Source organism: Cajanus cajan, chromosome 8, assembly GCF_000230855.2.
Source record: "Cajanus cajan strain Asha chromosome 8, NIPB_CcT2T_4, whole genome shotgun sequence".
In the NCBI taxonomy this organism is placed as follows: domain Eukaryota; kingdom Viridiplantae; phylum Streptophyta; class Magnoliopsida; order Fabales; family Fabaceae; genus Cajanus; species Cajanus cajan.
The window spans coordinates 2,494,122-2,515,867 of NC_138524.1; the positions used below are offsets into that span (position 1 = coordinate 2,494,122).

A 21,746-nucleotide genomic window follows, 5' to 3' on the forward strand; every position below is an offset into this window, starting at 1 on the left:
TCAAATTATTTAATTAAAAGTTTTTTTTACCTAAATTATATATACAAAATTTTATATTAATTTCAACTTATTTGATATCTTATTCGTTTAAATCAAAATTGTTGTGATATATATTTTTAAAATATGAATAATTTGATCACTTTTTTATTGTTATCTTTTTTTATAAAAAAATTAACATACACATTCAAGATATATAAAATTATAATTTATTAATTGGATTGATAAAATTCATTTTTTATATAAAATTATTAAACAATGTAATAGTTGATAAAAATTATAACTATATAATTTAATCTCTTTTTACACACATACACTTAAAAAAAATTTGACTTTTGATTTATGGGATTTAAAAAACTAAATCAAACTGTTGTGAGCTATTATGATATCTTTATATTTATATTAATTGAATATGTAATTTAACTTATTTTTTACAATATTTTGTCCAGTTATTATTAACGCATTGTGTCTATTAAAAATATATATTTAGTTATTACTAATTTAATCATGATATAAGTACAGTTGAATGAATAAACATAAAACTAATTCATGTATTTATTATTTAGTTGAATTTAATTTTGGTTTATCATTTCCTACAATAAGGTAGCACTTTTATGAATTTGTTAGATTCTACGGTAGAAAGAAATTTTTTAATTAAGATTCATCTGGAAGAAGGATCTATGGAAGGAAGTATTGAAGCTTAATCATGTTTTTATTACACATTCCCACATATATCACCTAATGGATACACAAAATGAAAAACCAAAAAAAAAACCATGAAACTGTTGAGTTGCATAGCTGTAGTTTCTAATTTTTGTTTTTAAACTATGTTATTTATATAAAATATTTATTAACTTTGTGAATGATTAATCTCTATTCAGAAATTTGATCGATCACTTTTAGTGAGGTTTCTTTTTCCAATGATACTTAATATTGTTTTTTTTCCAATGATACTTAATGGGAAAGTGTTTGTCTTTTCTCAAACCTACTTTTATTTGTCGAATAAACCATGAATTCCATCTTTTATATATTTACCTTTTCTCAAACAGTCTTTTATAGAAATTACTTAAGTTATCCAAGAAATATTAAAAGTAGTCTCTTAAATATATTAAAAAAAACTTCAAATTAGTTTCTAAAGTTTCTCAACTTGAAACTAAAATGATAAGTTCAATATTAAGAAATGAGTTAAATATAGATATTATATAACTTTAGAACCACTAACGTGAAAAAAGCAATACTTGGATTGGTTTATTCTTTACTTGTCTGTTTGTCATAAGTGATAACTAAATAGAGTGGTATTAATTTCATGAAGTTGACACTTAACGTTTCATCAAGGAAGATCATTCCTAACGGCATTGTTAGAGAGAATCCCGCAAGACCCTTCTTCGGCAGGTTAATAATAGGCTATGCAGCCCAAGAAAGGCCCAACCCAGAAAATCCAATGCCCATTCCAGAGCGACCCTCCATGAAGCATCTTCCCGGGCTCAGGCCCACACCAGCATAACCGGCCCGCCCAGTGCCACCACCAAGCACCCAATTCCTTGCACGTTCTCTTATCAAACGCCAACGTTAGACCCAAAAAGAGTATTAAAAAAGTGCAAGGAATATTTATGTGCCATTTTTGGGTCCATGACACTCTTGAGTACGAAGAAACCGAGTATTGATACCATGCATTGTGCTAGCACGTAAAGGAGGGCACGAGAAAGGGTCACAACACCCTTTAGAGCCGCAATGAATATGAAAATTGGGTTCATACGTGCCCCTGATTAAGGAACTTTTGCAATTAGAAACAAGAAGATTATGATGAATGAGAAGCTTGGGATTCCAAACATGCAATGATGGAAGTGGTTAGGTTGAACATTAGTGCGGATGTTGCAATTAACTCTACCAAAGCTGCTTTCCACGTCTCAAAACAAAAACAAAGCTTATTGTTTCTTACTCTTGATTATTGATGAGAGACTGAACAACTCCTAGTTTCTATTTATCATTCATAAAGCTTATATACATGCACACATAAAACTCTTCTCAACATACTTTATTTTATATTCAATTCGAATCATATATTGACTTTCATCAAAATTTATGAAACTGCTTCTTTGCTTTCATACTTGTACTTGAAACTCTGCATTGCGTTCTTCTGGTAAACTATTTGGAACGGAAGGATTATACAGAGAGGCAGAAGAACCAAGAGCCAACTTTAACACATCATATTCTCCATCTACCCAAACCAAACCCTCCTTTGGTAGGTTGATGGACACAGCATAATAAACTAGGCATGCCAAGAAAGGCCCAACCCAGAAAACCCAATGCCCTTCCCAAAGCGAGCCACCATGAAGCAACGCTGGGCCCAAACATCTGGCTGGGTTGAGGCCCACACCCGCATAACCAGCCCGCCCAGTTACAGTTATGGACACAAAAACTGCCAATGCCATGGCCCCAGCCACCACCAAGCATACCATGGGGAGGCCCAAATGTGTAGACCTTTTCTTGTCAAATGCCAATGTAACACCCACAAATAGTACCAGAAATGTGCATGTAAATTCCACTAACAAAGCATCTTGTGACTTTATACCATAATTTACACCTGTGCCACTGATTGCACACCCTCCCAACGAATATGTGTAAGCCAATCTTGGCTCTATGACACACTTTAGTATAAAGAAACCGATTATTGAGCCAATGCATTGTGCTAGCACGTAAACGAGAGCACGTGTAAGAGTCACAACACCTTTTAAGGCAGCAATGAATGTGAAAACGGGACTCATGTGCCCCCCCGTGAGAGGAACCATCACAACTAGGAACAAAAAGGCTATGATGAACACTGCAAAGGGAACAAGAAGCTTAGGATCCACCTCATGTGAGTCCAAACATGCAATAATTGAAGTCGTCAAGGTGAACATTAGTGAAGCAGTTGCTGTTAATTCTGTTAGTGCTGCTTTCCACATCTGAAACAAGGACAAATCATTATGTTAGTCACAACTCACAACAAATTCAACAACTTAATTTAAGTTGCATCTGTCACCTATATACTAATAATAATTCTATATAAATTATGGTAAGACTTGTGAATTATGATATCATGTTCAATATTTACCTCTACTGTGAGAATTTCATGGGCACCGATTGAGGCAAGTGGATTTTGCCATAAAGATTTCTTACGAACCAAACACATTACTTCATCACTTTGAATAGGGGTTTGAAATTGTTCATCAGAATTATCAACAATTTGGGATTTACCCGAATCCATGTGACTCAATTACAAATGGGGTGGGTGCGTGGATTCTATTTATAGATTGTTTTCTTTATGGTTTAGGCCTAAGGGTACATGTTTTCCTGCCAGTTAGAGCATGAGAAATTCTTAATTAATTACTTCTTTTTTATCAGTAATGTATCATCAGTATATATTTGTATCGATTCGATGATTCGAGTTGTTACTGTTTTTTATTTTATATTTAAAGTACTATACATTTTACATAATAATTTTGAGTTTTAATATTTTTTTTATAAAGACATGTATGTTTTACCAAAAATAATTACGTTTGAGTTGAATAAGACTATTGGGGATGACAAAAAATAATTCTATGTCAATTTAATTATTTACGTTTTTGGTGATGTTAAATTTTAAAATAAAACTGTACTCTAATATTAATAAATTTTAATAATTGATAAAAAAAAATAACTACATTATTTTATATCATTCTAACTCTTGCTTAGAAATAATTGGTCGACTTTTCTGTCCTGGTGATCGACATATTTGTAGATTATATGAGGTAACCTTGATACTTAATTACTCGGAAAGGTGATATAAAAAAGGTAGTGCAATGACTATTGGTACAAGGAAAATTTTATTTTTTAAATAATTCACTGTCTTATCATACTAGCTAAATGTTTGAGGCTCATGACAAAAAAGACAGTAATATGCTTTACGTGAAAGAATATTCACTGTGCAAAAATAAAGTAATATGGTTTTAGTTCTAGACATTTATCCCTCAGAACAAAGGCAACTTTGGATCGACTAATGCGACTCTACAATTAAATATTAATCACAATTAAATATTAATCACAATTAAATATTAATCATTAAAAGAAAACCTGGCAGATAACCATTTGTTCAACTGATAACAAACGTGTATCATAAACAAAATTGTATTTCATGCATACAGATAAATGTGTCATTATATATAAATGAATAAAATGATATCAAGTTTTGTCGTTCTATATATTTTGTTATCTTCTATGAGTTTTCTCATATAATGGGTATCTAGCTCTGCCGGTTGTACTAATAATTTTAACGTAGAGTCTTAGACTATGCATGGCACATTAAGGTATATGCTATTGTGCTTATAACACTTAACGGCGGGGACAACCTTTTATGTAATTCTCCAAAAAGATGATTTTGTTTTCTATCACTTAATTAACAGTTTTCGTAGTTAAGATTGTTCAAACTTCATGACTTCCACCAATTTATGTGATATTATTAAACATTCTTTTATAATGCGTGAAACAAAAAATACTATGTACTAATAACTTAAATCAATAATATTTTTAAACATGTGAAAAATACAAAGTGATAAGTTATTAAAATATATATATAGTTTAATTTTTAAATAATAAATAAATGTAAATTATTTTAAATTGAATATATTTTTGCAAATAAGTATACACTAATATTTTAATATATAAAATTAATTTGATCCATTAAATACTAGAAAATAATCTTCTCTTTGTATCTCACAAAAATTACTCTCCAATGATAAAAAGAAAAAGTGGCATGTGAATGGGTCAACCTAAAAGTTTGATTTATTTTTCTAAAAAATTATCTAAAACTAGTTGATTCTTTAAATATCCTCTTTGGAGACACGAAGAGATGGGATTCAAGTTCATAATTTTCAAATCTTTGAAAAACATTTAGTACCTTCTTTAGAAGAAAAAGAAAAATCTTTCGTCTAGTTGATAGATCTGCCAAACCTCATAGAAAATCATCCATAAACCCTTACACGTTAATTTAATGTATAAAGAGAGAAAGTTTGAAAAATGTAATTATATATATGTATATAAATAATATAGTTTGATATCACGAGAAAAAAAAGAGCAGTATATAATAAATTATTCGGTCCTCTATAATTAGTTTATTGAACTTCACTATAATTATCTTAAAAATTATACAACGACTATTTTTAATTAGTTAATCGTATAAAGTTTATACTATGAAAAATAGTTATTAATGAAATGTTTAATATATGAGTGCTTATATATTATTAGCAGTGCAGTCTTCACATTCGCAAATTCTTTTATTATTTAGCATAAAGGTCAACAAGGCACGTATAATGATTAATGAAGGACTTTGGTAATCAACCTTGGAAGGACTATAAATTGTTGGGGAAATTCTAAATCATAGGCAGCTAGAAGCTAACAATACGAGGATCTGAAAAGAACACAATGATAAAAATTTGTATGTGATTACCTCTGGTGTGGAAATCTCATGTGCCCCAATGGAAGCAAGACACTTCCTCCTTAAACAGATTGGCTTGCTAGTCTCAACTAACATTGGAAGTTGTTTAACAACTACATGAGACTTAGCTGAATCCATGAGTTCAGGGATTTTAAGAAAAGGGATGGTTAGATTCTATTTGTATAGAACTATAATCTTCAAAGAATATATATTATTTAGCACCCTTAAGGGTGGATGCAGGTGATGATGATATTGAAACTCGTAATAAAATGGTTTTTATAGCATCTGAAGATAGCTAGAGTATGAGATATAGGTGCCAAAATAATTTACGGTGTTAGCATGTCATGTAGGTATACAACAACGACTGCATAATGAAGTGATGGGATAGTGTTGCTAGCTGCATGCGTGAATGTCTAAGACATGGATAGGTTTTAGCTTACTTAATATTCATCTCTCATACGTAACAAGGAGATATTATTTCTACTTTTCTAGTTCTCTCCAACTTTTTCGCTGTGAACAAAACAAAGCAATTTTTGGACCTATGCAATGCAATCCCTGCATTTTTCCAACAACACTAAAGTATTCAAAAGCAAACTAGTACGTTATGTGAAAAGTACATCATCGTCCTGTGAAGAAACTAGCAATATTATTGTTGTTGTGTTGCTGCTTTGTGATTTATGTTTTTATAAATAAATAAAAAAATATATATATATATTCATACCCACTGCATTGAACTTAGAGGGCATATTTAAGGTATATACTGAAAAAAAATGGTCTTGACTGGATCTGGATCGATTTGAAGAATCCTCTGCAATTACGGTATCCATAATTTTAGCTTTTTTCGTGGCATAGATTTGTTCACAACTAGGCATCTCTTGGACAAAATTTTAGCCGCTAATTAGTAACATTACGTTTTTGGTGTTTCTTATTAGGAATCTGATCTTTAATTTATCAAACCTTGAAATTAAAGCACAATACGATTAAACAAAGACTTTTTATTTTAATTTTTTAACTTTTCTGCTATGGAAATAAAACACGCTTTTTTTATTTACATTTAAAGTATTAGGTGATTTTAAAACTACTTGTGAACCTAGCTGACATTTGTTTCAAACCTATCTGATGCTCTCCAACAAATGGCTAACAAATTGAAATTTAAAAAAACGTTCACATTAATAATCATATGCATTTTGAATTGGTTTCATTGAGTCTAACAAACTGATAATGTTTACATTTTACATACAACATGAAGCTATGAATCATAACTGGAATCTGACACGTTAATGCTTTCAAACATGCAAGGGTAACACTCCAAAACTCCATCCACATTGCATGGTACATAAACCTGGTTTCAAACTGTCTCAGAAATAAATGAAAAAGCTCAAATGAGCATTACTCCAGTACATACAATTAATAAAAGTTTCAATCATCATTGCTAGGTAACATACACAATTAATTCCAGCTAAAGGTGATGCAAAATTGATGAGAGTTGCACCTAAAACAGCAAGCAACCTATACTAATGGTAGTATCATGTATATGTAAAAGTTGAATCCTGTAGACTGTAGTTTTTACAAGGTTTGAAAGGGATTTGGAAAGATAGGGTTATAAAGAATGATGTTGAGTGATCTTCCGAGAGGGAAAGGGAAGCCTCCTGAGGTCATGCAAGAGGGAAGTCCGGAGAATTTTATCAGCTTTGGTGAAGCCAGTGAGACCAACAGCATCAGGGTCTTGAAGAATGGGGTTATGAAGAGGATTCAAACCCTCCAAATTGGACCTCAGCATCTTATCCTTCCTCAAAAAGTCAGCTTTTTTATCGAACCAATCGCCCCAACCTTCCCTCAAGGGAGAAACCCTCCGACCCATCACCGTCTTAAGCAGAAGAGCGTCCTCCACGCCCTTCACCTCGATCGCCTTCGACCGCACCTTCTCCTCCACCGCCACGTCGTCCGACCCAAACGCCGTCCTGCTCCGATCCTCCGCCGCGCCGAACACCACGAACGGCCTCTCCTCGTCGTCGATGGAGCTCTTGCTGAAAGCCCTCCGGATCACGCCCTCCGCGTGGTGGAAGAAGTACCCCGACGACGCCGCGTCCTGGTCCAGCGAATCCTCCTCGTCGTCGCCGTCCACCAAGTCCTGCGGCTGGTCCTCCACCACGTCCAGCGCGTCGATCGTGTCCACCGTGTCCTCGCCGGCGAAGAAGTCGTCGGTGCCGGAATCCGAGACGAGGGAGTCGTAGTTGACGGGGGAGGAGGAGTGGGCGGAGGCGCCGCGGCGGTGGAGGAGGGACAGCCACAGCAGAAGAACGACACACGAAACGACGACGCACACGAATACGCCGTAACGGGGGCGTCGCCGGGATCGCAGATTTCTCAGCATTTTCTTTCGTTGAAAAAATTTTCAACGGGAATTATGCATGCAAATGAATGTCACAAGTGGGCTCTGTTTGATCCCGATGGAACAGGCCCAATATGTGCTTTTGGCCCATCAAACATTGGGTTAACCAAAATTATACATACATAGTTTTGCCCTTCTATTTTAAGGGCAATTCGATAAATATTTTAATTAATCAATTTTAATCAACAATTTTATTATATATGAAACTTATAAAAAAAAATAGAGTAAATTACACTATCAACTTTGAAGTTTCATGAAATTGCACTGATAATCTATTTTATAAGATGTCACAATGTAATATTTTTTAAATAATTAAGAAAGGTTAATGTAATGTACAAAAAATATTATGTGTTAGAGATGAAATTATAATAATATATATAAGTGAGTAGTAATAATGTTAGTATAATATTTTTCAGAAAAATTATTGTAAATATAAAAAGGAGTCTTTATACAATTTTGGAAAATCAAAATGACATTCGTTCCAAACAAAAGTATTAAGAATATGTACACGAACTTGATCGTGATAGTTGGAGTCTCTTAAAAAGGATCATGATTGCTGCAATTTGTGTGTGGTTAATGTAACTTAAACTAAGTCAAATTCCAACCTCTTCCCAATGACTAATATAATACGATCTCCATGAACGACTTGCCTCCTATCTAACTCACATTTTATAGCTATAATAACAGTTGTGTGCATCACATCATGTCTCACCCATTACAAACTTGTCACGCCAGAACGTCATAGACATGATTGGAGGATTATATATACGAATGGTCTTGCTTTCTCTTGGTAGAAGACATTGATTATGTGCATCTGATATCACTACCAAATTGGAAAGAAATATGGGAAGCGTAGGTGTTTTGAAAGATGCCACAAGAAAGCAGCGAGTGAACCCCGGGAAGGCTACCATATTAGCTCTTGGCAAGGCTTTCCCTCACCAGCTTGTCATGCAAGAGTATTTAGTTGACGGATATTTCAGGGACACAAACTGTGACAACCCTGAACTCAAGCAGAAGCTCGCTAGACTTTGTAAGTACATAAGCTTTCACCCATTTCCCTTTTTCTATGTATATATAGGGATAATTGTGATTCATTGCCCAGTCATTTGTGCACTCCTTACTTATACCACCTTTTACACTTAAATAAGCTGTTGGTTTTGGCGTATGTTTAGATTATATCTAGTTTGCAAACCACGTTGAAACTTAAGGCTTAAAATCATGTTTAAATACAATTGAACGACATTTTTTTCAAAGAGCAATGATGCATGTACAATAATCTGTATAACATTATCTTTTGGGGATTGCTCTGGCCCTCTTATTTGAAGGGGTTTTGGTGCCCCTCAGTACAAAAGTTGGGTTTTTAGGGGCAATAAGGTAAATTGATAGCCTTCGGTCAATTTATCAATTTACCTTATTGCCCCTAAAAACCCAACTTTTGTACTGAGGGGCACCAAAACCCCTTCAAATAAGAGGGCACCGGAGCAATAGCCTTATCTTTTGTGTCTATCTCCCTTTATTACATTTCAAATTTTTTTGCCTTTCCCTTTATTCAATGTACAAATTGTTGTACATGCATTATATATCACTAGTAAAAAAGAAGACACTCCATACCTCCTGAAAAAAAAAGGTGGACAATTATTTTTAAATAGATTAACAGTTTTTTTTTCTTCTATACATAATTTTTTTCTAAATAAAGGTATAATTGACTTTCTAAAAGTGAACACAAAAAGAGTTTATTCCCTTTATATATTGTAATAGATTTCTTTGTCAAATATGTTGTGCATGTTTGGTTGAAGTTTGCTTTCATTTGAAACTGGGTTTGAAGCTGTGCGCAGAATTACAGAACAAAAACTAAACATCACCAAACTGAGTTTAACAAGACAAATGTAGGTTGCAAGCAGCTGAACGGGAAACAAAACATAACCAACGTTGTCTGTGGATGAAACTCTGTTCTCCAAGCTTCATAAAAATTGAGTTCCCTCACCAAGGCCCAAGCTTTGTAGAAATTGAGTTGCATAGCACTAACCGAATGTTTGTACTTAGGATGAAAATGATACAACACTAACCACTGACTTTGACTTAATGTGGCATAAACAGGCAAAACAACCACGGTGAAAACAAGGTACGTGGTTATGTCAGAGGAGATACTGAAAAAGTATCCAGAACTTGCGGCTGAAGGCATCCCCACAGTGAAGCAACGGCTGGAGATATGCAACGAGGCAGTGACAGAAATGGCCATCGAAGCTTCCCAAGCTTGCATAAAAAACTGGGGTGGATCCTTATCAGACATAACACACTTGGTTTACGTGTCATCTAGTGAAGCAAGACTACCAGGTGGTGACCTTTACCTTGCCAAAGGACTTGGAATGAGCCCTGATACTCAACGAGTCATGCTCTATTTCGCTGGCTGCTCTGGAGGTGTGGCTGGCCTACGTGTTGCAAAAGACATAGCTGAGAACAACCCTGGAAGCCGAGTGCTTCTTGCTACCTCAGAAACTACAATCATTGGGTTCAAGCCACCAAGTGCAGATAGGCCTTATGATCTTGTTGGGGTGGCACTCTTTGGGGATGGTGCTGGTGCCATGATAATTGGTTCAGACCCAGTATTGGAGTCTGAGAAGCCTCTCTTTGAGCTTCACACTGCAGTTCAGGAGTTTTTGCCACACACTGCGAAGAAAATTGATGGGAGGTTGACAGAAGAGGGGATAAGCTTCCAGCTAGCAAGGGAGCTTCCTCAAATAATTGAGGACAATGTTGAAGGGTTTTGTGACAAACTAATGAGTGTTGCTGGGGTTAAGAATAAGGAGTACAACAAGATGTTTTGGGCTGTGCATCCAGGGGGGCCTGCCATCTTGAACCGCATTGAGAAGAGGCTTGATTTGGTGCCAGAGAAGCTGAGTGCAAGTAGAAGGGCTCTCATGGATTATGGCAATGCTAGCAGTAATACCATTGTGTATGTGCTGGAGTATATGATGGAGGAGGGACTCAAGATTAGAAAGAATGGCAGAGGAGATGCTGAATGGGGCTTGATACTTGCATTTGGACCCGGTATTACATTTGAGGGAATACTGGCAAGAAACTTGTGTGCTTGAACTCTCGCACAAATCTGGAGCGGTGGAGAGCTTGTTGGTATTATTATCACAGGATATGTTTATGTGGTACATGACTCTATCGAAAGCATATTCAAGATTTCAATAATCAAAGGAAGAAATTTTTTAATAAAAACTTCAGCTGCAAAATCCTTTCAAAGTAGATTAATGATAACTACGTCCATTTTATTATTTATTTATTTATTTGCATAAATGATGACTCTCTCCAGTGTTCATACTATGAATCTCAAATTTATCAGCACTTTTCCTCTATATAACTCCAAAAGATTCAAATTCCTTCATTCATATGATGTCAAGCATGTGACACATTCAATCAATGAAGGTATGAGATGCTACACAATAAACATGGAAGGGGTCAGTTTTTGATAAAAAGCTAAATATAATCGACTATTGTTACGGTGAACCCTTGGATTGAAGCAGGAGACAACACTTAAACTGATGCAGAAGAAAAGAATGAAATTTTCACTTTCCTCCGAGGCAACGTTAGAAAAAATAAATAAACCATTCATTTTGTGTTTAAAATATTACCCTCTCATCTAAATTGTCTTTAAAGTAATAAAGCTATAAAAATAGTCATTAAAGTATTAGAAATCATATTACATGTTCTCAAAAATATCAACAAAAAAAACCTTCAAATTAATCCTTCAATATTAGTAAAATATACTTACATAAAGACTAAATTGATAAGTTTTCAATTCTTTAATGACTACTTAGAAGATTTTTTAAATTATTTAAGAGAGAATAGTACTTCTTTTTTTTTACACCAGAGAGAATAGTACTTGAGGGAATAAATTGATGGTTTTCTCTTGAGGTTTCAAACAATTATCTGCAAGTTAGTTTAGTTTGCCAGTTTACTTTCTAGAAAAGCTTATGGTTAAAATATTGCAGGATGAATTTTTGACCGAAAAGCTGTTGAGAACTTCTGATATACTTTTTTTGTTTATTTGCGGGTAAACATTAATAAAATCCAACAAATAAATCGCTGTATATACAATTTTACAGCATGTTTAGGTATGCATTTTTTTTAAACATAACCGTAATTTTTCACTTTTCAAATCAAAAATTGAGAAGCAACGAAAATATTGTTTTAAGTTAAACAGACATTTAGATGTTTCTAACATCAAATCAAACACACGCATAATCACGGGTAATGTCTGCATCTGGCATTGTGACGGCTGCTTTTTGTTTTACTATATTTTCATTGACCCTGAAAGAGAGAATGCGAAAACTGAATGCAACCATTTTCTTAGATCAGTTAGGATTCATCAGGCGTCATGGGCAGAATTCACATTGTGGCGTGTGTCAACATTCAGATTTAAGGTAACATCTGTACTCTAGGTTCTTAATAATTTAGATTGGTTCTGTGGAATGCATCTATACCGCACATTCCACGTACTTCTGGGTACAGAGGGTTCAATGTAAGACTTTCCGTAGAACTTGAGCACGTGGAATAGTTATAACAATAACAAAATTCCAATGGTCCAAGCAAATAGAGGCTTCATCTGTAAAGCACTTCCAACTACAAATAACCGTACCTTAAAAACATAAATATATTTAGTTTACTTTCATCCCCAACTTTACACTCCACCAAGGAACCAAACAAGTGTGTCAACAGAAAAAGTACTCTAACAAGGGTAACCAACCATTATGCCTGATTAAGTTAAAACCAAATGTGCTAGTACACACCAAAGCGGATCTTCAATCACACCACTCCAGAAGGAAGACGTAGAACAAGCTGTCCCCCAAAAACACTGAAATTAAATAAAAAGAAAATATCATGAGAACAACTGGACAAGTGTCATGCTGGAAAAATCTTGAGAAACTCTCAGCAAAAGTTGTAAAATGAATGCCTGGCAAAGAAAGAACTACATTAAAAACTAAACCAACCTTTTGACATAATAGTAACAGAAATCTGCTAAGATGAAGGTCTGCACAATTTCTGAGATAAGAACCATCGATGGCCATAAACCATACCCCAAGGCTACCAACAAATGTCCACGGCTATCTAACACCTGTTGAAAGAAACAGTAAGTTGGTAAAAGACCAGCAGTTAGAAAATCCAGTAAGCTACACCATTAAAGAAACAAACTAATAACAGCAGCAATCTCATAACTGGTTTACTATCAAGTTGGTTTTAACTTAATTAGAAACTCAAAACACATCAACATTCAAAAGGAAAATCAGATACAGGCAGAACACACGCCCTTGTAAAAAGTTCTGCTAGAGGGAAGATGTGTTGGTTGTACTACTTAAAATGAAAGAGAAACACATTTAAAAAATAATGTTTACATTTCACTGAACAAGATAGGCATTCCCAAAAAAATATGGTCTTAGGGACACTGATAACCAGCATGTATCAGAAAACCAAGTGAGCAACAAATTTGAAAATGAATCAAAGAATTGACTAATGCAATTTTGAATTCTCATGAACAGACCTGAAGAACCCAATGAGCACAGCTCAAGAATCTTGCAACACCCAGTGCAAATACGTAATGAGCTGTGAATGGCTCAACAATCTGAAAGTATAAAATGAAAAGGAAAAAAGGAATCAGATCTCATATACAAAATGTTGCACAGAGATTCTTGAGTTAAGAAATTATACCTTGGTGTTCTGCATGACCCGCAATTGGGGTAATACTGAGACAGCTTCCAGATATACACAGAACGCCCAAAAAATCCTGTTTATTATATGATGAGAAGTTGATGGATGAATAAGCAAGGCTAACACAGCACAGGGTACCACCTGCATTCAATTTCAAAAGTAAAGTACATCAAGCTGACTCTGATTAAAGGTAAATGCAAGTTACAAGCAATATGTGACAAAATCACAAATTTATGAAATGGAACAGGTTAAATCCTTCAAAGTAAACAGACAAGCAAAGGAAAGGCAAAAAGAGGGAGTGAAAGGAAACCCACATTCAAATATGGTCTTTAGCAGTTTTATTTGACATGATGGCACTTGGCTCTATCAAAATAAGAGTTTCATAGCAAACCATATGTATAGAACACCCTAAACCCCACTCTAGCATTGTGAAATAGGATTTGTTTCAAGTTTTTGTTCTCAGAATTGTTACCGCCATTAGAAATTAGTAATAGGAATCCACTTCACATGACATCTTGATATCATGTCACAGAAAAAAGTGCTCTCATGTCACCATACAGATCCAGCTTTCTAATCTTATTCACGCAGAAGGATGTTTGCAATGGTAACATATCGATATAACAGAAAACTAGAAAACAATTTAAAGTATGTGAAAGTATAATTTTTGGTGTCAGCAATGTTAATGTATACTCCCATCTCCCAACTCATGACTTATTGAAATTGAGAGACGCCTAATTGGACAAGGCTAAAAGAACTAATGAAATGTCACAATCCTATGAAAGAACAATATACATGGGGCCAGGCTTAAAAAATATAATCCTAGGATGAAAGAATAGGAGGAGCAGTGGAGCTTACCACATAGTATATTGCAAAGTTATCCTTCTCCTCCATGTAACTGGCCTTCAGTTTAAAACGAATCATATATATAACCCACAGCGTTGTTATGAAAGTAGACAAATCAAGTACGGTGTGGATATCATATTCCATGACAAAACTGCAGTACAGCCTAACAGCTAAAAAGATAGCTGTTAATTCCTGGGATTTGAGTGATAACCCTGTACATCATTCAAAACCATTAGAAAAATCCAGCAAAATGGAAACTGATATATATATATATATATATATATATATATATATATTACATCACTTTTATGTCCAATTACAAAAGTCAAGACATTGAATTGATTGAGCAAACACACACACACAAACCACATCAGCCAAACAATACCCACCGGATTGCCAATAAATAAATAAATAAATTGGGGTGTACACAGGAATATATTAATCTTAAAAAAAAATCAAAATTTGGTTGAGGAAACCTAGATGGATTGAATTAAAATCTGAAGAAACTAATCAGGAAAAAAAAAATGAATTTTCTAATTTCATGTCGGGAGCATTGTATTTAATGAAATTTAATTTAGTGTTGAAAGGGAGAAACTCTTAATCCACCTTGACATACCCTTGACAAAGAGAAATATTGGAAGATCAATGAATAATATAAAAAGAAAAAGAAAAGGTGAAGAGTGTAAGCATACCAGCACAGGTCTTCTCCTTCATGAGCTTATAGATGAGGACGGAAATTCCGAGGGAGTGGACAGCCTCGGCGGCGACGAAGAGGTTGTCGTGATCGTGAACGATGAAGCGGAGGAGCACGAGAGCCGCCATGCCGGAAACGACGGCGAGAAAAGCCTTGACCTTTGGGGGTTGTCGCCTGACCCATGTGGTGAGGTGGTGGATCGAAGCTCTCTGAGGCCTCATTGATAGAACTTTTCGACACCCCAAACCAATGCTCCAACACACGCACACACGCTACTCGGTTAAACTCAAAGCAACGTTGGATTGGAACTTCAGCGAGAGAGAGAGAGAGAGATTGACGAACTCCAAAACGGAAACACAATGTGATTGTTTTTTATTTTTGTTTTCTCTCTCCAAACTCAAACAGATTCATCGAAGGATAGTACTATTTTATCTTATGACAAACAACGCCCTAAACGCTAAGCTTATTATTTTAGAAACACATTTTAAAACATCTATTATATATAAATAAATAAACAGTTTGTTAGTGTTTCTTTACTCCATTTTTTTAAAAAAATATCTATTATATTTTTTTATTTTATCATGAATATATCCTACATTATAAATACGACTCATTATCCATGAATATGAGTATTTTTTTAGTAACTATTCTTAAGACAAAATATTCTCATTGAGTTGCATTTTTTTTATGATTTTATGTATCGAGTATTTTATTCTATTTAAATTTTATTTTTCAATACATTTCTTAAATTTAATTTCATATACTGTACAAAAAAAATTGATTTCAAATTCAATTAGATTGATTAGTTATTTCGAATAAAGTCTTTCTAAATCATATTAAATCACTATCTTTATCTGAATTTTTTCTAATTTACTTATTTCTTTCAATTTGTTATAAAGCAAAAGAAAATATTAAAAGCATGTTTAAGAAAGATTAATTTTTCTACTTTCAACTATTTTTTCAAAGGAAAATGTTTGGAACAAAAGATTGAAGTCTCAACCAGAAATCAAGATCGAAGATAAATTGTCTACTTTCCATAGTTAGGGAAATGAATCAAATGATCATTAATCCGAAACAGTTTTCGTAAAAAAGAGTTTTCCCCGCCTTTGAATTTTATTTTTTTTTATTTGAAAAATCGATGTGCTGTAGTTGATAACACTTTACTCATGAATAGATTCGTAGATAAAGCTGTGCTCTTATACTTATATTGATTGGTCCCCACAGCCACCAGAAAACTTCAGCAGTATGTAGTCTATTCTACTTAACATAAAAGGATGATGCAGAATTGATAAGCATTAGATGGCAGAATGAATGATATAACTGTATCTCACACAATTTGTGTGTGATTTTGTGTCTTAATAATCGCAATCTAAATTGTTGAAACAAGGCATTTGGCGCTCGAAATCTAGTTGTACATATCATCCACTAAGAAGTAAGAAATTCATGCAATTCCTAAAAACAATATTGTGTTTCTCTAAGAACTTCAGCTCTAGAACAAAGGAATTAGCGATGCCTGGCATAATGCACCTTGCCCTTCTTCCTTTTATGGATTACTTACAATGAATTTGATCTTCTGAGCACAGGCTTTTGGTGTTTGTCATCCTCTATTGCCACCATACCCAAATGTGAAGGATCCTCCAACATCATCTTAGCCACCAAGTAACCAGCAATGGACCAAGTTTGGGATTTACGTGCCTGCTTCCCAATGTAACGACCAAGCTTTCCATCATAATATTCGGGCCAGTTGTCCTTCACCAATCTAGTTTCAGCAATTTCAAGGGCACGTTTTGCAATGTGGGGTCGTCCGGTCTTGATAGAGGCAGCAGCAAGAAGCCATAAAAGAACTGCAACCACCACAGTATCCAAAATGTATCTAAGAATTCTTTCAGCAAGTTGTATGCCAACTTGTCTCAGGACCTCATAGGATAGTTTTAAAGACTCTTTTTAAGTTTCTCAATTCAGCACCTAATTAAATAACATGTTGTGCAGCTTATAGTAGCATTCACTGTTCTAATCTATATAGTAGAATCATTAATCTTTTCTTTTCAAATAAAAGTCTAGTGTTGATTAGTACATGCAGAAGAATAATGAATACCTGGCCAAGATCCTCCATTGTGGTAGCTCCATCTAGTGTTTTTGGGGTCACAACCTGTTATGATCTGCCACTCATGTTTTTCAAGGGCAGGATAACAAACTTTTAGAGGCATCTCCCCAATTAATGCCAGCCAGCGAGATTCAATGAGATCCATGATTGCAATGGATTGCTCAGGAGTAGCCAAGCTGGACAAAATTGCTATGCAATTACCAAGGCAAAACCAACGGAAATCCATCCTAGCAGGACTCACATTCCCAACAAAGTAACCACCATTAAGAGGCATGAAATCAAATATCCAATCTGGTAGAGAATCAGGAATGACATTAAACTTGTTCACTGCTGTATGTGAGTACTCTTCTGTTTTGAAGCGATACACATCGTTAAGTTGCTTCGAGTCCAACCAAAAATAGCTTCTCAGATGATAGCTTAAGGCATGCAAGCGTCTGGCAATTCGTTCCATGAACTCTTTTCCCTCGGTGTCTTGCTTCAGCAATTGCAAGGCACACCTTAAAGCCATGAAGAAAAGTGCTTGAATCTCAATTGGATAACCATAAACACCCTGAATCATACGTCAAAACAATGAAAGTAAGAAACATTGAAACCGTGGATGTATTTTTATTGATGGAGGCACAAAATAATTGGAATGAACTCTTCACAATATTAATCTACAGAATTGGAGAAACCTAGAACTAGAACAATCATCCTTTCTTGCAGGTAATGTCTTATTTTAGTCTCAGGCAATATAAAATATGATGGTGCAGTTCTCATAGATTTCAACAAACTCACCATTCTGCGATCAATCATACAGCATCCATCAGCACATAGTAGAGTTGGAAATGTGTCAAATCCCTCTGAAAGGCATAAATTCAAAATCAAATGCATGCCCTTCTGACATTCAGGAAGTTCAGCCAAGGAAGTGTCTCCTGTAGACTTTGTGTAAGCACGAAGTAATATAATCCACCAAAATCCAGAATCAATAGGAGCAACCCTGCCTATTGCACTTTCACCAAAGTCTGCTATCAGGGTCTCACGGTTTCTGACTGGATCATGGAATACTTTAAAACTTGCTGGCATCACTCCTTCTGCTAGGTGGAATCTATCAATCTTTTTCTCCCATGATTGAAGGCGAAGGGTCTTTAAGATAAAATTTCTTACTATGTCAGGTTCCCCGTTCATCAGAAAAGCCAAAGCACTAGGAACAAAGTCTCTTACAAACACCTACACACAAATATAACATCATGGGTTAATTCTCCATAGCATCTCAAAAGGGGTAGAAATGGCATAATATATGTATATATATATATATATATATATATATATATATAATGATCAAAACCATTGATTGAAGATCTAGCATGATAATACAAGCAAAAATGATGGATAGGGATAGAGAGGGGGAAAAAATCTTTTGTTTAGCTATATTCTAGCTTGTGTGTCTGGATTTGAAATGAATTAAACTAGAAGAATTATTAATCCATGAAACCATGGATTGATTGTTATAGGGAAATCAAATCCTAGTGTCCTTGAGTTATGCCACTTATGAAGACCAGGTACACTTGGTCACTGTAAGAAACAACTTAAAGAAGGAAGAAAAGATTAAATCTAACCAACCCATTTTCAGAATTTCACTATCATTATTCATTGCCTAGTACATTGCACAAAAGTGGAATTAATTTTGCAAAACCAAACACTCCAAAAAAACAATAAATGGATGCTATAAGGAGATGACAACATGTTGGCACCTGATCATAGTTAACTTTCTCATCAGAACTATCCAAAGCAGCAATTGTACCAACTGGCTGACCACGAAAATATACCAAGGAACGTCTCAGAGCTTCCCAACCTTCAGATACTATTGGATGTGAATGTAAGTGTGGATGTGGATCCAATACCAGTGCTCCTGGGGTATTTGTAATTGATTTTGGCAGAAGAGAAACTGCATTTTCAAGATGCTCTACCGGGTGAGAAGAGTTCTCAGAAACTTTGGCTAGTTCACTTAGTGATCGTACTTCACATGATTTGCATCTTTCTAAACCCCTTGGCTTATCTACCTTTGAGAAATCAAGTTCTTCCTCGTCAGTTTCTGCCGCAGTACTAAGTGCATCTGCACTTCTAAAACTTTCATTATGACACCAATCCATGGGAAAGGAAGATATCTCCTTAATGGCGACAAAGAGTACTGTAATTGCAGTGGTGATTATCTAAAATCCTGCAGTTGAGTTGTAATACAATAAATGAGAGAAAATTAACACAAATTTAAACCATGCTCACGAACTGCATAGTTCTAAACTCTAAAACCCAAGTAAAACCTGCCGTATGATTTCAATTAAACATGCATCTTTTCATGAATTCCCAAAAGCAGATATTTAGAAACTCATGCATCCATTTTATCCAAGTGACCGTTATACGCACTCGCGCATACCTATAATTAAGTATTGTGATAAATGAACACCAACTAGTGGTGACAAATGATGAATTTTGAAAACCTCCTACCAACAAGTGTTCTTAGTTATCAACATAATGGCCCATTCACTCATCCAGCGTTACAGATGTCTTGCAGTTAAAAATCATGAAATTCAAATTCCATAATCTTTTGATAATAAAAGAAGAGGGACAACACTATCTCTCTGCATATACATACATAAAAATACGTACATGTACATGTACATGTAAGAAAAGAATACAATGTGACAACGGCATTTTGACAAGCTAAAGAATTGATATACAAGAAAAAGACAAAGAAAGAGACAATAATGATAAAGATTTACGCAGAGCTAGCTTTAGAAAGATGAAGTTGAAGCAAGCAAGAAAGAAAATAGTTTGGAGACAGTTCATGCAGGCAAGAAAAACTGAAAATGAAAATGAAGATGATTTTAATTACGTGGAAAAGGACTAACCCGAATTGAGAGAGAGTGTGTGTGTGTGTGATGTATGTATGGTGGTGAGTGCTGAGTGCTGGCTTAAAAGAAAAGCACATGTAAGAGCAGAGCATGGTGGCTTCTTGCTTCAATAATGCAATGCTTTGTACGTTACAAATTTTTTGTACTGTTGCCAAAGTTAAGTCACGATGAATGATTTCTACGCATTTGCTCCTGCTTTTCTTCATTGATATTTTTTTTTTAAATTATCAGTACAAAATTTGAAAATGCATTAAATAACATTTTAATTCTTATAATCATATTTAATTATTTTTATTTTAGTTCTTTTTGCTTTTTTTTCTATTTTTTTCATGTTTCTTGTGAATTTGTAATTTTCCTTGTCAAAAAAAATTGTTAAGGAGACCAAAATAAACAAATAATAAAATCACAACGAAAATCATTCTCTACCAAGTAAAGAGTTGTTTAAATCTATTTTTTAGTACGAATTTTATTGTTACATAAAAATCACCTAAATCTTATTGATAAAAAAAATATATATACAATTCGCGTAAAATTTATCAAATAATTGGGAAAAAAAATTACTAACATTGTTTGAGATTTGAGAAATATTGTGAATATCTTCTTTATTAATATATTTTTTATTGTTGAATCAAATTTATATAGATATTGTTAAATAGTAACTTTGGCCAATGGTTTAGGTAATGAGACACGCATATTATTCATCCAAGAATGAAGAACTGTAAAAACTGCTATCCACTTGTTTAAAAGGGTTTTTTTTTTTTTAGGGGATTTAAATGGGTATTTATTAAAATATAAATGTTGTATTGAAATTTTAAAAATATATTTATATTTACATGTAATCATAGATAATTAACAAAGTGCTTTAAATGCAATTTAACATGTGACTTTCAAAAGGAACTTCGGTTCAACTATATAAAAGTAAAAATAACTAATTTTATATATATTAAAAAATTATTAAATATATTTAATTTCATAATTTTATATAAAAAAATATACTACATTTTTTAAAATATATTTAACCAAATTCATGATAGATAGTACTCTCATTTATTATTATATGGGTATTTTTAGATTAAGAACTTTAAATAAAATTGACTTAATTAAAATTTGTTTATATTTCGGTCAAAGAAATTTAAATATTTTTAAATTATATATAGGTTTAGAGGGATAGTAATTACTTCCATCATCCATAATAAATTTCACATTTGTATCCCTTAATAATATTCTTTAAAAAATAATTATTGTGTTGCATCATTAAAACAAAAGATATTAATGATAAGGTTACTTTTATAAAATCATTGTTATTTTTTATCTATTTAATAGTTTTTATTAGTTTGTATAAAATAACTTAAGACAACATTTATTATGACATGGAAGAAATTCTTTTACCAATATATTACTCTATTTTTTTAATTATATTATTAATATAAAATATCTATTGAGTATTGACTTTGTTGAAAATTAATCACTATTTAAGAACTTAACTAAGCTTTTTTAATAAAATTTATCTTTCTAACCATGTTTTTTTTTATGCACAAGACTTAAATTTAAAATCTTACTTAAAAAAATTAAGTTCAGTATTATTCAAACTAATCATTTATTGATTATATTACTATATCTGATCCTTTTTATAATAAAAAAATTATTAAAAAAAAATAAAT

At 33.7% G+C, this 21,746-nt stretch overlaps 4 protein-coding genes, 1 non-coding gene and 1 pseudogene across 9 annotated transcripts; 1 reads left to right on the top strand and 5 right to left on the bottom strand.

The window, feature by feature from the left end:
- Window positions 1-1,245: 1,245 nt before the first annotated feature.
- LOC145949205 (aquaporin PIP-type-like) lies at window positions 1,246-2,029 on the bottom strand (annotated as a pseudogene).
- Window positions 1,999-2,942, bottom strand: LOC109798532 (aquaporin TIP1-2-like). Its single transcript, XM_083062087.1, has one exon. The coding sequence runs from the start codon at window positions 2,940-2,942 to the stop codon at window positions 2,100-2,102; it is 843 nt and encodes a 280-aa protein (XP_082918213.1). The 3' UTR covers window positions 1,999-2,099.
- Window positions 2,943-7,049: 4,107 nt separating this feature from the next.
- On the bottom strand, window positions 7,050-7,823 carry LOC109798534 (uncharacterized protein At4g19900). Its single transcript, XR_014428609.1, has one exon. It is a non-coding gene; the product is annotated as an uncharacterized protein At4g19900 (transcript).
- A 754-nt stretch (window positions 7,824-8,577) lies between these two features.
- On the top strand, window positions 8,578-11,130 carry LAP5 (Chalcone and stilbene synthase family protein). The gene is made up of 2 exons (XM_020358862.3): window positions 8,578-8,871; window positions 9,939-11,130. The coding sequence occupies exons 1-2, from the start codon at window positions 8,685-8,687 to the stop codon at window positions 10,931-10,933; spliced, it is 1,182 nt and encodes a 393-aa protein (XP_020214451.2). The 5' UTR covers window positions 8,578-8,684; the 3' UTR covers window positions 10,934-11,130.
- Window positions 11,131-12,428: 1,298 nt separating this feature from the next.
- On the bottom strand, window positions 12,429-15,535 carry LOC109798679 (uncharacterized). The gene is made up of 6 exons (XM_020359030.3): window positions 15,089-15,535; window positions 14,409-14,608; window positions 13,554-13,694; window positions 13,387-13,467; window positions 12,839-12,963; window positions 12,429-12,702 (listed from the first exon to the last, which is right to left on the bottom strand). The coding sequence occupies exons 1-6, from the start codon at window positions 15,309-15,311 to the stop codon at window positions 12,654-12,656; spliced, it is 819 nt and encodes a 272-aa protein (XP_020214619.1). The 5' UTR covers window positions 15,312-15,535; the 3' UTR covers window positions 12,429-12,653.
- Window positions 15,536-16,398: 863 nt separating this feature from the next.
- Window positions 16,399-20,240, bottom strand: LOC109798766 (putative alkaline/neutral invertase F). 5 transcript variants are annotated; one of them, XM_020359156.3, is made up of 5 exons: window positions 20,083-20,240; window positions 18,928-19,394; window positions 17,972-18,403; window positions 17,186-17,744; window positions 16,399-16,934 (listed from the first exon to the last, which is right to left on the bottom strand). In XM_020359156.3, the coding sequence occupies exons 2-5, from the start codon at window positions 19,324-19,326 to the stop codon at window positions 16,645-16,647; spliced, it is 1,680 nt and encodes a 559-aa protein (XP_020214745.1). In that variant the 5' UTR covers window positions 19,327-19,394; window positions 20,083-20,240; the 3' UTR covers window positions 16,399-16,644. The 5 variants fall into 5 exon arrangements, with proteins under 5 accessions (XP_020214745.1, XP_029127097.1, XP_020214744.1 ...); XM_029271264.2 differs by having other exon boundaries at window positions 20,067-20,240; XM_020359155.3 differs by lacking the exon at window positions 20,083-20,240 and adding an exon at window positions 19,954-20,076.
- Window positions 20,241-21,746: the final 1,506 nt, after the last annotated feature.

Bases quoted from the DNA above. Each gene is read 5' to 3' on its own strand.
- LOC109798766 (XM_020359156.3), bottom strand. From the start codon at position 19,326: ATGGATTGGTGTCATAATGAAAGTTTTAGAAGTGCAGATGCACTTAGT. The intron at 17,745-17,971 runs GTGAGTTTGTTG...CGTATGATTCAG, and splicing joins GTATGATTGATCGCAGAATG to GGTGTTTATGGTTATCCAAT. The intron at 16,935-17,185 runs GTATTCATTATT...TGGTGGTTGCAG, and splicing joins CAATGGAGGATCTTGGCCAG to TTCTTTTATGGCTTCTTGCT.
- LOC109798532 (XM_083062087.1), bottom strand. From the start codon at position 2,942: ATGTGGAAAGCAGCACTAACAGAATTAACAGCAACTGCTTCACTAATG.
- LOC109798679 (XM_020359030.3), bottom strand. From the start codon at position 15,311: ATGAGGCCTCAGAGAGCTTCGATCCACCACCTCACCACATGGGTCAGG. The intron at 13,468-13,553 runs GTATAATTTCTT...TTATACTTTCAG, and splicing joins GGGTCATGCAGAACACCAAG to ATTGTTGAGCCATTCACAGC. The intron at 12,703-12,838 runs GTTGGTTTAGTT...ATTTAATTTCAG, and splicing joins TGTTACTATTATGTCAAAAG to TGTTTTTGGGGGACAGCTTG.
- LAP5 (XM_020358862.3), top strand. From the start codon at position 8,685: ATGGGAAGCGTAGGTGTTTTGAAAGATGCCACAAGAAAGCAGCGAGTG. The intron at 8,872-9,938 runs GTAAGTACATAA...TGGCATAAACAG, and splicing joins GCAGAAGCTCGCTAGACTTT to GCAAAACAACCACGGTGAAA.